The sequence below is a fragment of the Perca flavescens genome, chromosome 5 (genome assembly GCF_004354835.1).
Source record: "Perca flavescens isolate YP-PL-M2 chromosome 5, PFLA_1.0, whole genome shotgun sequence".
NCBI classification, from domain to species: Eukaryota; Metazoa; Chordata; class Actinopteri; order Perciformes; family Percidae; genus Perca; species Perca flavescens.
In genome coordinates, this window is record NC_041335.1 from 34,469,742 (window position 1) to 34,486,833 (window position 17,092).

Below are 17,092 nucleotides of genomic sequence, written 5' to 3' on the forward strand. Positions count from 1 at the left end.
ACAAGAAGAGTCGGAGCGGTACAGTAGGAGATGGAATCTCCGTCTTCTGAATCTCCCAGAAAGAAGCAATGAGGATGTGAGGAAGGAGGTGCTGGAGATCATTGCTGAAATCATCCCAGAGGAAAAGAGCAAGCTTGGATTCATGGTGGACACCGTGCACAGGGTTGGACGCCCAAGAGAGGATAAAAGCACACGTCCCATCATCATTCAGTTCACCATGCGCACCTTCAGATTCAACTTATGGAGAGCTTCCCTCAACGCTGATGTCATGAAGAGAAAGAACCTTCGGATGACTGAGGATTTAACTCAACAGGAGAGACAGTGCAGAAATAAACTTTGGCCTCTTGTGAAGCAAGCACGCGCCGATGGAAAGAAAACTAAATGGCAGGGTCCTGCTATCATCATCAACGGTGTGAGACACACTGCATAACTTGTTATATTTCTATTATAAGGTAAAATGTTCACACTGCTTAACTTGTTATAATTCCCTTATTGTGAGGTAAATGTTTAAGTTAAATATGCCACCCAATCATAAGGGGTTATTCGGTTCTCCCTGTGTATAATTCAAAGGGCAATATGTTCACTCCACTAGTTAAAATGATTATTTTATTAAGAATTAACTGAGGTACTCATGTTAAGAGTCTCCCACTTGACGGTGAGTTAATTTCTGATATCCTCTATTTCAGAGCATATTTTACTTAACTAGTTTCTATAACCTTAACAGATATCTAGTTCAGATTTTTTTTTTTTTTTCCTTCTTTATGACAGACTTCCCTTTTAGTTCCTTAAAAATAATATCTCTTAATGTCAGGGGTATACATGACAGCACCAAAAGTAAATCAATCTTTTTGTTCTGTAGACGAAATAATGCTGATTTGATTTTTTTACAAGAGACTCATTCTGTGGACAGTGATGTAAAATTTTGGCGTGTTCAATGGGGTGATACATGTTATTTTTGTCATGCTTCTCAACAATCAGCAGGTGTTGCCATTCTCCTTAACAATTGTAAAGGAGATATAGTTGAATCAGTGATCTCCAATGAAGGCAGATGGATAATCTTGATTTTCAAATTTGACAATTCCTTCTTTATAGTTTGTAATTTATATAACTATAACAATACAGCTTTAGCAAAAAATATGTTTTTTCATCTATGTATGAAACTTGAAGCCTTTAAAAACAAATATAAGGATGCACACTTGATTATTGGAGGCAATTATAATGATGCTCCAGATGATCTTGTAGACAGAGTACCTGTAAGATTAATTTCACATTCAAGATTCAAAAGTACTGCATATATTTGTGAACAACTAGCAGTTATAGATATTTGGCATTTCTTAAACCCTGACATTAAAGAATTTACATGGAGTAACGTCAGTAGGTCCTTACAGTCTAGAATTGATTTATGGTTTATATCTCCCTCTTGTCTGCAATTTGTGTCAGAATCATCTCATAGCTATGCCCCACTTTCTGATCATAAATTAATTTCAATCCACTTAGTAGGAACAAAACAACAATATGGTAATATACGCGGTTATTGGAAACTAAATAATAATTTATTAAAAGATGGTGAGTTTTGTGATTCAGTCAAAAGAGCAGCCAAAAGCATATTTGGTAATAATGAAGAAGATCCTATACAAAAATGGGAATATTTTAAGTTTAAAATTAGAGAAATAGCAATTAAACGTAGTAAAGCAGTTAAAAAAATTTACTTAGCTAAAGAAATACTTAGTATGGATAAATTGAATGTTTTAATGACTAAGGATAATCTTTCAGAGGAAGAAGAAATAACGTTGAAAAAATTAAAAGAGGAAATTGATAATATGTATATTGAAATGGCTAGAAGGGCATTTGTAAGATCTCGAGCAAAATGGTTGGAACAAGGGGAAAGAAATTTGAGTTATTTTTTTGCTTTAGAGAAAAGAAATCGTAAGAGAAATAATTTAACCACTCTTAAAATTAATGATAATGTCACTTCTAATTCTTTAGACATTTCAAGATATGTTGGTACATTTTACAGCAATATATATAAGTCAAATATCCAGTTTGATGAATGTGATAGATTTATCGAGTCAGTTAAAGCATTTACACCAACTATATCTGAACAATTTAAAATGGAATGCGAACGTCCCATTACTAAAGTAGAAATCTCAGAAGCTGTTGGCTCAATGAAAAAAGGGAAATCTCCGGGTAATGATGGGCTTTCAGTTGAATTTTATTTGCATTTTTGGGAAATCATTGAAAACCCTCTATTTGATTTATTCAAAGAGTGCATTTTAAAAAAGGAAATGTCCACAAGTATGAAACAAGGTTTAATATGTCTTCTCCCTAAACCTGATAAGGATCACTTTTTGATAGAAAATTGGAGACCTATTACGCTCTTAAATATTGACTACAAAATTGTATCATTAATTTTTGCTAAACGATTAAAAAGAGGTCTTCAAGAGATAATTAGTGAAACACAAACAGGTTTTATGTCTAAGCGTCACATTAGCTCTAATATAAGACTTGTTCTCGACCTGCTGGACTATTCTGACAACATCAATACTGATGCACTGATAGTATTTCTTGATTTTTATAAAGCATTTGTTACGGTAGAACACTATTTTTTACTCAAAGCACTTCAAATTTTTGATTTTGGACAAAATTTTATATCTACAGTTGAAATGTTTTATAAAAATATTAATAGCTCTGTGATATTATATCCAAACACCACAAAAAGATTTCCTGTACTGAGATCAGTTCGCCAAGGCTGCCCTATTTCACCGTTCTTGTTCCTGCTGGTGGTTGAATTACTGTCATTACATATTCGACATAATCATATTCTTAAAGGTTTGTCTATTTTTGGTAAGGAAATTAGAGTTACTCAACTAGCGGATGATACGGCTCTCTTTTTGAGTGACAAACATCAGATTGAATATGCTATATCCCTAATTGACCAATTTTCCAATGCTTCGGGTTTAACACTTAACAAATCTAAACGTGAAATTTTATGTTTGTATCTGACTGAAGAGGAAAAAATGTTTAATATACCTGTTAAGAAATGTGTCAAATATTTAGGTATTCATATCTGCAAGGACCACAAGGAACGTCAACAACTTAATTTTTCATCTAAATTGAAGAAGGCTAAAACAATACTGAATTTATGGCTTCAAAGAGACATTTCTATTCTAGGTAGGATTCTTTTAACAAAAGCAGAAGGGATTTCAAGATTTATTTACCCTGCCCTCTCTCTCAATGTCCATGATTCAACATGTAAAGACATAAATTCCATATTTACGAATTTTGTATGGAAAAACAGACACCATCATTTAAAAAAAGCAGTGCTCTCTGGTTGTAAGGATGAAGGTGGATTTGAACTTCTGGACTTTTTGGACTTGAATTACACCTTTAAGGTGAAATGGTTGAAGGAATTTTTGAGAGCACCTGAGTCTTTGTGGTACTTTATCCCCAATAACATTTTTTATAGTGTAGGAGGTCTTAAATTTGTATTGAAATGTAACTACAATATTACAAGATTGCCACTAAAACTATCCCAATTTTATCAACAAGCTCTTTTGGCCTGGAAGTTATGTCATTCTCACAACTTTTCTCCACACAAGTCTATCTTATGGAATAATGAATGCATCACTAGGGGGAACAAGTCACTCTATTTGCAAAATTGGATCAATAGAGAGATTATCTTCGTGAAAGATCTTTTTGATTGTAATGGTCATTTACTTAATTATGAATTTTTTCTCAGAGAGAAAGCATTCCCAATAACGTTCAAAGAATATAATTCAGTTTTCAAATCTATACCTACTGGCATTTTAGAATTAATGAAAAGTTATAAAAAACAAAATGAAGTTACTGATTTTATTTTTACTCTTTATATTAACGGTATGGATATTATGAGCATTAACTGTACCAATAAGCACATTAGAAAATGCTTTTTAAATTTAAAGAAAATATCACCTCGTGGGAAATTTTTCTGGAATTCTCATTTTACTGATGTTAACTGGCATAAGGCGTGGCTTGTTCCCTTTAGATATTGTATCACGAACAAGGTTAGGGAATTACATTTGAAAATATTACATAATATATATCCTACAAACCTATTTATCTCGAAATTCATGCCTGTTAATAACTATTGTAGTTTTTGTAAAACAGAACAAGAGTCGTTAACCCATCTTTTTTATGGTTGCTCATTTTGTACTGCATTCTGGAAAAGTTTTGAAGATTATATAGTATCTAAAACAAAATATACAATCACACTTGAAGGGAAACATATTACATATTTTGAATGTAAAGATTGGAAGTTATGTAATATTGTAAATCTTTTTATTTTATTAGGTAAGTTTCATATCCACAAGGCAAAATTTTCCAGCTCAACACCGTGCTTCAAACTATTCCAAGTTGAATTTGACATGTACTTTGAGTCTCTTAAGTTGGTATCCAATAAGAAAGCTATACTAATATATGATATCTACTTAAATTTCCTTAAGTGATCTTGCTGTCTCTTATTTTAACATTCTTGAAAGTCTGTCTTTTTTTTTTTTTCTTTTTCTTGTTTAAAATAGTACTTCTAGTACTACACATCTGCTATTTTGCACAGTTTATATAAATAAAGGAATATTTCATTCTGTTTGAAAAAGTAGTTGAGTGTATTGTTACTTCCATAGTAATAACCCTGGAAAGACAGTGATGAATTCTGCTTTCTCTTGTCCTGGCTTCGCTGGCACTGTGCACCTGCATTAACAGTGTTTCATCACCTCAGTGCTCAGCACAGTGGCATCCAGAGCTGACATCAGTTGGCCTTTTTCCCACTCATCTCTGTGCTCTGATGGCAGCGAGACACAGTGGGAGTCTCTCGGGCCACACCTCTCACCACTAAAGGGTGATGCTGGTAGTAGATGTATTTTGTTTTGTGACAAGGTAGACTTGCCTTCAGTAAAACAAAAAAGCATATTGCCAAGCTGTTGGATGTGGCTGGGTGAAGAAGCCAGTAGGGCTGGGTATCGTTCAAAAATATTCAATACCGATACAGTGACTTTGATACCGGTCCCTAAACGATACTTTGTTCAATACCAATTTTATAATACATGAAGAAATTTCAACATTTCGGCACAAATCTTTGTATTTATTTTTCCGCTCCTACTAAGTGAGGCCCGTCTCTGTGCGTAACGTAGAGTTTTTCCTGCGTTTCTACGACGTGTAACATTAGACAGCCAATCAAAAGCATTATTAGATCTTGGTAGAAGCATGCTGCGTGCTTATTGGCTTAATGATGCTGATGAGATTTGCTCCTTAGGTATTGAAATTGGGTATTGAATGACGAGGCATTTTTCGATACTCGATACTTAAGAGGCAATTTGGTCGGTGCTTAAAAAGTACTGAATTCGGTATCCAGTCCCAGGAGGCCGGCGAGGTTACCAGGTTGCAGGGGCGGAGCCAGATCTTGTCAACATACACAACAAAGTGCAGTGTGAAAGCAAACCGAACCAAATGAAAAATGCAACAATGTTGCAACTTCACCCCAGAATCGCACACCGAACTATAGATGTGAAAGCGCCCTTAGTTACATTCCACCGCTGCCAGTCTATAGTTACTGGAATTCCACAACTACACATATCCTATACAAGTACAATTTTGGCTGTATTATTTGTGTCCCCTTCAAAAATAGCTCTTGAGAATGTTTTTATGTTTAGTGCACAGAAGTGTTTTTAGCTGCAGTACAAAAACTAATCTCCGTTTAAACTAACACACCCAAACGGCATATCTCATGAACATTCTCGTATATTGGGCATGCGCGTTCAGGGGTAAACACGAGGCAGCCTGTATACTCCGCCTGTTGCTGGTAGATGCCATGTTAATGTTAGTAGCTTAGTCTTGGCAAACGAGAGGTCATGACTGGGCGAAACATTGGCGTCAATGTCAGTGTTGCCAAAGGTCTCCGTTTGCGGCCGTTGGGACTGCAACCCCGGAGATTCCAAACCAAAGCGGGGTCAGAAGTGTTTTCAAATTTCTCCGGTTTAGAGACTCCGAAACGGCAGAGAATGCTAGGTGTAAATGTAGCAAAAGATATTTGATTTTTAAACCAAAATGTAGAAATGTAAAGGTAGCTTCACTTTTTCCTGACGCCTTTCCATAATACTGCTTTAAATGGACACACAGCACAGTTATGCTTTCGCTGTCAGCAGGACAAAAAAACTTCCACATCTACCACATCTGATCCAAGAAGTGCAATATCTGTTGGATTTTCCCACCTTTTGGCCCACTGTCACGAGGCGTGATGCTGCCCATCTGCCCACCTGTATATTCTGCTTAAGTAGTCTGGTTACTGCCGGCTGTTGCTCACTCCGTGACCTGTGACTGTTAGTCACTATGTCATACTGTCAGTGTCAGGGCACAGGGCATGGTTATCTGATAGATGCTGGAGAGGATAGATGGAAAAAGAGCAGAGGTTATACAGGGAAGCAAACATGTGAATAGGACAATACTGAAAGCTAGCTGGAAGTGGAAGTGCCTCCTGGTTACCAGCCAGTGGCAATGCTGTGATAGACACTAGTGTTCTCCTTTGGGAGCGCTGTTGACAGCTCCAGTGCACACAATATAGTTCATCACCACTCGAGGTTTCTGCCTAAAAGGAAGTTTTTCCTCGCCACTGTCTCACCAAATGCTTGCTCGTGGGAAATTGTTGTGTCTTTGTGTGTTCTAGACCCACTCTATCTGTAAAGTGTCTTGAGATAACTCTTGTTATGATTTGATACTATAAATAAATTGAATTGAATTGAATTGAATATACTCACCACTCACAACTACGTATTGCAAACCTATGGCTGTCATGGCTTTGTTGCAAGTCACTCTCGTTAAAACATAAAGCTGCAATGATCACATTCTAATTTCAAGAAATTTACCCCGTAAACACAAATTACTATCTCAAGATTTACTATGGAGAAACACACCCACACCCCACACACACACACACACACACACACACACACACACAGAGAAAGAGATCATGCAAAAAATTACTTTAACATCAACATTTTGGTCAGAGCTATCTCATACTATGAATATTAAAACAACCAACAATGTTGAAACTCTGCTCCACAGAAACACAGACCGCACTGTGTGTAATCTTAGACAGCAGAAAAGAAAAGATTCATATGTATAAAATATGACTTTGAGCCATCGTAGAGATTGATTAAGTGAGAGGGAGAGATTATTAGTGTCTGAGCCGTAGTAGTACTATCGCAATGAATGTAATGTAGCAAATAAAATGATGCATGTGAAATACGCTTCACATGCGCTCCACTCAACCCAGGATGAGCAATAACAGTATTGTTTCTAACATAAGCAGTATTATTTGTTATTTTTTTGCCTTACTTCTGCCCAGAGTTGCCCTTCGTAACATTTTTATTAACTTATCTAGAGTAGGTATTTTTTTTCTGGGTATTTAAGCTTGCAAGAGGTCAAATCCAGAGCATCATGATTGTATCAGCCAATCATGTAACACAGATTGGATTTTTTTTTTTCTCCAGTTACAGCAGTAATCCTGTCAAAGGAGAGACACAAAAATGTATTTTAGCCTGCTCCTAAAAGTTCACAAAAGTAATATGATGGATGAATTTTCGAAAGACCTCTTGCACCCATACCTCTTCACTTGACATTGAGGGACACTTAACAATAACTGTATTGTCTTCAGTTCAAAACTTTAGGCACATTTACCAGGGGTACATTTAGTTTTACATTTCACTTTTGGTAATTTCCATCATCAAATGATAGGAAGTGCCCAAAGGAAATCTATTGATAATCAGTTCTCTACCCGAAACCCCTTTAGTTGCTGTAAGAATTGAGTGCAATAAGTAATATTAATGCATATTTTCGCTGTTCTAATCAAATTGCACTAAACTCAAGTGGGAATCTAACAAAATCAAACGAAAAGATGAAGCATGGAGATGCTACAGGAAGGCACATTTGTCTTGTTAACACTCCACCTGCCACTGACAGACATCTTTTTTGCCCCACCAAGTTAAATTGGTTCAGAAAATGAATCACATTTGGTGCCTGATGTGGTATTAGTTTGTTTTAATGCATACAGAATGCTTTTGTTGACCCGAGGCCTGTACTACGAAGCAAGATTTGGCACTAACGAGGTAACTTCAGGTTCAGCCCAGGGTTTTATGTATCACGACGGTGGATCACTTGTTACCGGGTTAAATCGCCATGGCAACACATGCTGAAGACCTAACCTGATCGGGAGCAAGTTATGTTGGAGATTAGAGATCAACCGGTGTAAAAGCACCGCCCACTGACCAATCAATACTCGGTTGATAACGGCGTCACCGTTAGAAGATCCAGAGCTCAGTGCGCGGAGAGAAAAAGAAGCACGCTAATAAAAGTTCAAACAGAGACCGATAACCCCATTAACATTCCCTGATGGGTATTTTTATGTAAGATATAGATTTTCAGCGGAGGGAATTACGTATAGGCTATTTGTCGGTTTGTGTGTCGCCAATGCCACAAATCGGTTTGAATTATGTTTTTATATTTTTTATTTGCTCTCACATTCGCTTACCACTGCCAGGGTTGCAACTGATAATATAATAGACTAAAGCAACGACAGTTTATGGAAAGCACAAGTGTAATTATGATCAGATCTTGTGCATGACTGATGAGGAAGTCATGTTGATAAGCGTTGTGATTTACGCAGCGGCGGCTATTTTATTGTGTTTTGCCTGTAAAACCGTGTCTGTGTTCTTCATATTTATGTAGAATTATAGTTTGCTCTTCTGATGTAAAATATGCAGCTCTGGTAGATGTTTGGCCATATAGAGCAAACACCGCCTCTTTTATGTGAACGAGCGCGTCGCTGGATTGGGAAACCCTGAGTTGAACTAGTTGTTAACCACCGTCGTGACACAGCCTATGCGGGACCATAAGCCGCGGTTGTTAGATTGGAATAAATCCAGGGCATGGTGATCTTGATTCGTAGTACAGGTCTCTAGAGTAGGTCTGCAACTTATTTTCTGTGTTAATCTATATTTTGTTTCGTCCATAAAATATCAGGAAATAATGAAAAATGTTCATCACAATTTCCAAGAGTGCAAGGGAGGTCTTTAAACTGTTTAGTTTTTTTTTTCTGACTGACTTGTCCAAAAGTCAAAGATATTCAGTTGACCATGATGAGAAAAAAAAAAAAAGAAAAAAAAAAGATGCAAATCTTCACATTTAAAAATCTGAAAAAATCAATTGTTTCGCCTGCACGCAGAGCCCCTCTAGAGAGCTTTGGCTTGTTTCACTGAACTAGAGTTCCGAGGCCTAGCCGTTGTTTTCTTGGTTTCAAGGCAGAGTTGCTGTGCGAGTCAATAGCCCTCTTCTCAAATCAATAAGACATCATGTATGAAGGATGTGTGACGGAGAACCTTTACCCCACAATGCACCAGGACCCTTATCAAAGCCTAAATGAATTCCGTATTACGTGCAGCATGCAAAGATATCATTAACTGTAATTGTCAATATGCTCCACGTGAAATGTGTTCTGTTCTCTTGACCCAACGCTGAGCTAATTAACTTATTAGGAACTAGAGGGCAGCGTGGAAGCCTGCATTCGGGGTCCCTCCAGGAATTAAGTTTAACATCCCTTAGTAAGACCTTCTAACTCTCAGCACTAAGCCTCTCACCTCTCAGCTCAGTGTGCCCACCATCCAATTAAATCTAGGAAGCTGTTTCCACAGCTGGGGGAAAAGGACCCGTGCGACCAGAGGTCTAATAACAATTAATATTACGTAGGCAAACGCTAAGATCTTTGTGCAAGCGTACAGTCGGGTTTTTTCTTCTTCTCGGTCATTAGGGGTCTGTGCCTGCGTTTGTTTGTGCAAGATTGGTTTTGTGTATTCTTGTGATTGTGCCTGTGTATATTTCTATTATTTTGTTTATATGCTTCATTTGTTAATCAGTTCACCCTTAGTCCAGCCCTTGTCTCTCTGGGGGGGGGGTAGTAATCAGAGACCTTTTGCTATAGTCAGCGTTTTCCTAACACGTTTGAATTAAACAACAGTGAATAATCCACAGAACAACAGGTTTGTTGTTTGAGTTTGTTAGTAGTTTTAGTGATGCTCTACGTGCATGGCGGTAATGAACAAGGAAGCCGATTATTGACATTGTGTAGGTTCAGCAGACGCACACATCCTGTTATGATTATTGCCAGTGACGTTTGAAGGAGCTAAACAGCCTGCATATTAACACTGAGGGGGCCCACTGAGGACTCTCAGGCTTTGAATTTCACCAGAGGAAGCTTAACTTGAAGGCAGATGCTCATAAACAGCTCTAGTATTTAGAAGTGTGTTTACAATGATTTAAAATTCCTTTGGACGCCCCTCTTCCACCTACACACATACATGGACGCAGGCACGCAGGCACGCATGTAGGCAAGAACGCACGTACACACGCACACACACACGCACACACACACACACACACACACACACACACACACACACTTATTCTCACATACAAGTATTTTTTTCTTCTCTGTGGACACCCGTCTTCCACCTACATACACACGCATGCATGCAGACACACACACACGCACACACACACACACACTTATTCTCACATACAAATATTTATTATTCTCTCATCTCTTTCATCTCCCTGCACTCTCTCTCTCTCTCTCTCTCTCAACTACACGCTGGTTCACTTTGCAGCAATAATTTCTCGCTCTGAGGTAAAATTCAGTTGATCCCTGAGAACAGAAGACTCCGTAAACTCTGATGACGTCTATGCGTCTTAACTTTTACAAGGCTAGGAAGATGATTTTGTAAAATCTACTGCACCCTCTTCCTCCCTCCTGGAAACCCCACAGCGACACACAGTGCAGCGCTAATGACTGATGAGCCCTTTGACACGGAAATGCTTGACATGCTCCTCAGGGTCCGGACTAAAGACTTCCCTAACAAGCTCTCGTATGCTCACCCAGGGCCGTATTAAATCCAAACTTTGGCACCTTTCCTAATTACTGAGAACATACCCAGAGCCAAGAGCCTCTTCCTAACCTGGGCTGAACTCCGCTCTGCAGCGCAGCGTCCCCTGAGTATGGGATGATATATGAAATGCAGAATTCAAATTAGGCTGACAGAGAGCAATTACAGTGGAAAGAAGATCCCTTACTCTTTGGGGGAAAAAAAGCATCAAAATCCAGATACAGTGTACGTGAACGTTTTATCCACCTTCCTCTCATTCATACATGCTCCACCTCGCTTTCTCGTTATTATCTCTCCTTCTCTTTTCTCACTGGAACACAGGTCTTACTGTATATAAACTTCTGTTTCTCACCGTCTGTCTCCCCATAGGTGTCTATTATATCACATTTTACCTCTCTGATTCTTTTTCGCCTCTTTCTCTTTATTCCTTTCCCTCTCTTTCTCTCGCTCTCCCGTGTCTGTTATATGCGAGGAAAGAATAGATGGTTATTTCCACTATATTGCCATCAGTGGGGTCTAATTTATGATACATGTAGAGTAGAGAGCCCTGTTAAAAAGCCTATTTACAGTCAAATGACAGGATCGCCAAAAGCAGTGGCGATGCTTTAACTGTTGTTGACATTGACTAAACAGTTATGAGATTGCAGTTTCCGAGGCACGCGATGCAGTTGTGTGTAAAAAAAATAGTTTTTGTCAATTCCTGTTTTGTATCCCCAAATTAATACGTCGCATTGTGCTTCACGCCATGTAAAACATCTTGGCAAACATTCGTATTAGTTTATTCTGCTGCCAACAGGTGCCAAGATATAATCGGAAAAACATCATTTATGACGATTTCCTGCACTTAACGACACTGATGTGCTGCTGTGTTTATTACATCCATTAATCAATCAATGCAGCCCGCCCATCTATCTGTTCATTTATTCAGTCAGTGCCTCGCTTGCTCATTAATGTATAGGTACAACAGCCAGCAAGGTATGGCGATAGATATGTGTAAACTATTGTGATGCTGATTGTACTGCTGATGGGCTGGATTATTTATTCTAAGCAAGAGTCGCACATCTTTGGTGAATTAGGTGGGATTAATTGAAAGCTCTCCAGCATGTCTCTGTAAGTGGCTGTCCAATCTGCTAGTCTGTGTGCTCTCATTTCATCTCTCTATCCGTCATGATCAACTGCTGCAATCAACTGCTCGAGTCTCCTCTCCCCTCTTAAAGCTTTTTCCATTTTTATACGTCTCATCATTAGCTTATCAAACCCTTTCTCCTCACATTATAGCAGAACATGTTTGCTGAAAAGCGTCATTGTAATGCACTTGGAAAATCAATTATAACTCTGTAACGCAATACTGCACCTTTCCCCTCCCATCTCTATTTCTTTGCTTCCTTCCTCTTCTCCACCCGCTCTTGCCGTCATCCTGTTTGTGTTTAAGCACGTCACAGCCATCAAGTGGGCTTTGTGTCTTATGTTCGCCCCAGGACATCTTTTTGGGTTAAGCAACCAATTCAGTCTCAGCTCCCCAATCAGAGGTAGTAAAAACCCGTTCGCTGCAGCTTCAGCCCCGCTTGGTCGGATAAATCTGAGTAGTTCTTCTTTCTCCTATTTTCTTTTCATCCTGGACCCCCCAGTGCCCCACATTAGAGCCTACAGATGGCCAGTGGAGATTTAGGAGCTGCAATCCATCAATGTTATGCAGCCTGAACTACTGGACAGCCGCCCCGCTAACTTCACCTCCAGCTGGACCGTAACTGCCCCCCTTCAGGCCCGCTTCAGCAAAACTTGGCCCACTTTAGTAAAACTTTGGCCCTGCTGCGGCCTCTTCATGCCCAGTGCCAAAGTCGGCTCTCTTTTCTCATAGTAATCACAGATGAACCAAGCTGCTCCCCCTGGGCGACGTCGACTAATTGTCTCACATCCTGCCTTTAAAAGTCCCTATGTTGCAAAGCGTGATGTGTCCATGTCTTTTTTATTATAAAGCCGGTCGAGGTGTTAAAGTGAAAGTATCAAAAGGCTTAATCCACAGAGAAATGCACACAGCCTGTATTCAGAAACTGAGCCTTTAAACAAGCCGTCAGGACACGGTTGTGATGTCACAACTATGCTATACATAGGTAGAAAGTGCTGCTACAGTGTCGTTACAGTCATTCCCCTGCTGCAATGGCGGTGTGCAGACGCAGAGAGCTCAGATGTGGAAGACCCGGATACGCTGACCAATCAGAGCAGACTGGGCTTTTTTAGGAGGGGGGCTTAAAGAGACAGGAGCGTTTCAGACAGAGAGCAAATACATGTATATTCAGACAGACAGTATGTGGAAAATAAAGTGTTTTAAACATTAAAGCATGTAAACATGTTCTAGCAAAAACCCAACTATGAACCTGAAAATGAGCATGATATGGGACCTTTAAAAGCTCTTATATCATGCTCGATACCATACCAGGTTTGATTCTGTTGAATAAGTGAATCTGAGATGTGCTCGAAGCACAATTCTGTCGTCCTTCTTTAGTCCCTTACACAAACAAGACTGAGTTTGCTATGCTGCCAGACATCTGCTGTACATCATTTATCCACTCCCCACAGAGAGTGCAAGGATAAACAACTTTAAATAGAGGATACAATGATGTCTTATTCCAATAAGAGTCATGAAAGCTAATACTCTTATTAATCAAACAAAGATGGAAAGGGTCTCCCCGGTGGCCTGCGAATAACAACTGAAAAAGGCACTATTTTGAACACCTACGTGTGTTGAACTCAGACATGTCTCACAGCACCCTGCCTGCTTATGAGAGCGCCTACATTCAACCTTGATGAAATCTAAATGAAAGCCCTGGTTAACAGGAAGCTAGTTTAAGTGTGCTGTTCCCAAGTACCAATATTCTACTTCAGCTAGTCTTAAGTGGCAGTGAGTTCCGTTTTATCTGACGTGATCAGAAACTGCACAAAACCATTAATTTTGGAGGTTTGCTTATTTTTTATCCCCACCCACCCTCCGTTGTGTTGAGATGTGTTATATGTATCCCCTATTTCTAGGATTGATAACGGGAGATGCACTACTTGGAAACACCACCAGCATCTCTGGCACACCCCCTCTAAAACAAATGGCCTTCTTCCTGCTCTGGGCTGTCTGATAGACACAGAGGGAGATTGGTTCTGTTGAATAAGAGATGAATCTCTCTGGGAGTCACCATACCGTTACGACCTCTGAAATATCATTATCTACAGGGGAGGGAGGTTAACTTCTCTAATATAGCCTGAATACAAGAGAGGGGTGCCACAAGTGAACATGATCCTGCTTTATTACCTCAGGGAACGGTTTTTTTTATTTATTTATTTATTTTACTGCCACTGTGGTATATGCAGTATCTCCACTCAGACACACCTTATGACTTAACTGTGTCTTCACAAATATGATGTGCAGCCTGATGGGTAATTGCAATGTTTCAGTTTGTGATTACACTGAAAAGAAATATTAGGGAAGTTAATCTTGTACTTGAACCATCCAATAAGTGGCTTATACAGCACGCCGTTTGTTACAGCGACACATTCCCACTCCCAGCCCGTAAAGAAATTGACGCTTTGTCAGGTGCCTTTGGCATTAGTCGACTTTACATTGCCGTCATTTTTCCACGCGCTTGGTCGGGACTCTTGGCGTCACTATTTGACGCTCTGGGTAGGGGCCAATTTGGCGTGTATTTCAACGTGCTGGGGAACACCACTTAGTTAGGGTTAGGGAAAGATCGTGGGTGGGGATAAAAATTTAAGCCGGATTTTCCACTAAGTGCGACTGTGCTGCGTTCCGGCTGCGTTCTGGTTGTGTTCTATCCTCCGCCACGCGCCATACCATACCGGGAGCTTCTCAGAAGTGGAGCGTCTTGCCTGCCCGACTCCCAGATTTTATTATCTCTACTAAGTACTTTACAGATTAATCACGTGTTAATTAAGCTAGTATCTTCTTTCCACTTCAAGCACTCCTGCAATGGACCTTTTTCACAGCAGACATTTTGACTTGTCATAGTAGGAAAAGCACAGCTGACATTGATAACCTTAACAACGGCTCAGTTCCATCAAGTGTCCCAGTAATCTATTTCAGTGAGTCAGCGTGCACAATACCAGCTGGCCTCTCCTAAGTGGAATGCAGCCATCCTTAATGCCGTTGAATACACCTGTGCTTTTCCTACTATGACATGTCAACATGTCTGCCGTGAAAAAGGTCTATTAGACTTCATGCCTCTCTTCTCTTTTCTGGCGTTGTCCTTATAAAAAGAGTTGGTAATGTCTATTATGTTTTCCCACCTCCAAGATGAATCTCTCGTCGTCCATGGTTGGTAAATCGACTGGATACTCTCGCTGTTTCCCTTCCTGCCCGGCTGACGGAAATAGACCTGCTGCATATCGTTAGCGGAGCAGAGAGCCGCTTCACGCATGCTTCCGGGACGCGCCGCAATGCGTGTGGTGGACTTAAATGACTTGAATGGCCGCAATAATTGAATAGTTCGCGAGGGTTGTGGTTCCTCCGGAACGCAGTGCAGACGCGCGTGGTGGAAAATAGGGGTAACTGACAAGAACGTTTTAGAAAAACGGGTTTAGAAAAAGATCATGGGTGGGGTTATAAAATGTACGTTTCAGTGACACGCAGGATAAGAACAACACAAACCCCGATCTCCTGGGTGAAGGTCCTGTTTTGTTTTCCTCCTTATATGGATTTTCGGTCTTACATAGCCTACTACTCGCTACTGTTGTCGCTCCTAATACTACGTCATCTTACAGCGCCGCGGTCGAGCTGCTGCACTGCCCGTTGCGTTCCATACAGACGCTAAAGGGTGATTTTTGCGTCGGTATCTGCACTAGGAGTCACAAGTCTTCGCCGAGTCCTTGAGCTTAGCATATTTTGGACAGACGTTACAGTATTTAGTGTTATTTCCTATTGGCCATGTGACAAAATCAATAAGCGTCCTTGTATATATATATTTTACCAAGGACTCCTGTTTGCTTTACATTAGTTCCATGAAACTAATTAAAATATCTTCTTTCATCTTGTCTTACTTCTGTCATGTATAACATTGAGGTAATTTGCAACGACAACTCAAAAATGTACTCATATTATTATCACACATCATAGTATTACCTGGAAATGAATCATTTATTAACATCCAATTTGGAATCATCACTTAATTCATTCATATTTCACTCAAGGTCTGAAACACACTGAATCAATAATTCAGTAAGAGTGGATGTGGGCTAGCTGCAGGCATCCCTCCAGTGGCTTACTGGTGGAAGCTATTGAAGAGTCTCCTTCAGCGTTCAAGTCCAACATTTGCAATAAACTCCCACGATGGGTTCGAGACGCGAGGATTATTGTTTTATTTGTTGATCGTACTTTGCAGCTGAGCCGACTGTAAACTATATCAGATTGATGATGTTGAGTCAGAGGATCAATGGAAAGATGTTCATCCTTCTGTTGTTATTGTATTTGAGCCAGGTTGTGTTTGCCGAAAAACAGGATAGCATTTTAAATTCAAACTATTCATCCCTCTTTGGAAATACATTTCTGTACATCTGCTTTTCCCTTTTCGTTCACTAAAGTCACTGAATTTTCTCTCTTCTTTGTATTCACTGTCAGGGATGCTCACCGTGGCCCCAAAAGGTTTCCAGTGTCTCGACGCCGAGAAACACTGCAACCCCTGTCTTGATGCGGCCAAAGCCTGCAACCTCAACAGCAGCTGCAAGAGGCAACGCTCCGCCTACATCGCTACCTGCAGCAAGGAGGACCCCAACAAGGGTGAAGCGTGCAGCAAGAAGCGCTGCCACAAAGCGCTAAGGTTGTTCCTGGACCGTGTGCCCCCTGAGTTCAGCCACCGGCTGCTCTTCTGCCCCTGCCAGAGTGTGGGCTGCGCCGAACGACGCAGGCAGACAATCGTGCCTGATTGCTCCTATAAAGATAAGGAGAAACCCAACTGTCTGGAGCTATGGAGGGTCTGCCGCCAGGACTCTCTCTGCAGGTGAAAGGAAGGGAAATAGCGGGGAGTTCTGTATGTGTGGCGTCCGAGAGCTGCCAGGGCAGACATTCATTTAATGCCAATGCATGTCTGTGTGTGTTAGTAAGTGCATTTTGTTTTGCTAGATCAATGGAC

General features: G+C 40.1%; 1 protein-coding gene across 1 annotated transcript in view; it reads left to right on the forward strand.

Annotated features, from left to right (window-relative positions):
* Positions 1–17,092, forward strand: part of LOC114555883 (GDNF family receptor alpha-2) — a 77,735-nt gene that overhangs the window by 27,833 nt on the left and 32,810 nt on the right. The window contains exon 4 of the mRNA XM_028578640.1: positions 16,582–16,960. Within this exon, the coding sequence (XP_028434441.1) occupies positions 16,582–16,960 (379 nt within the window). The remainder of the gene's footprint in view (positions 1–16,581; positions 16,961–17,092) is intronic.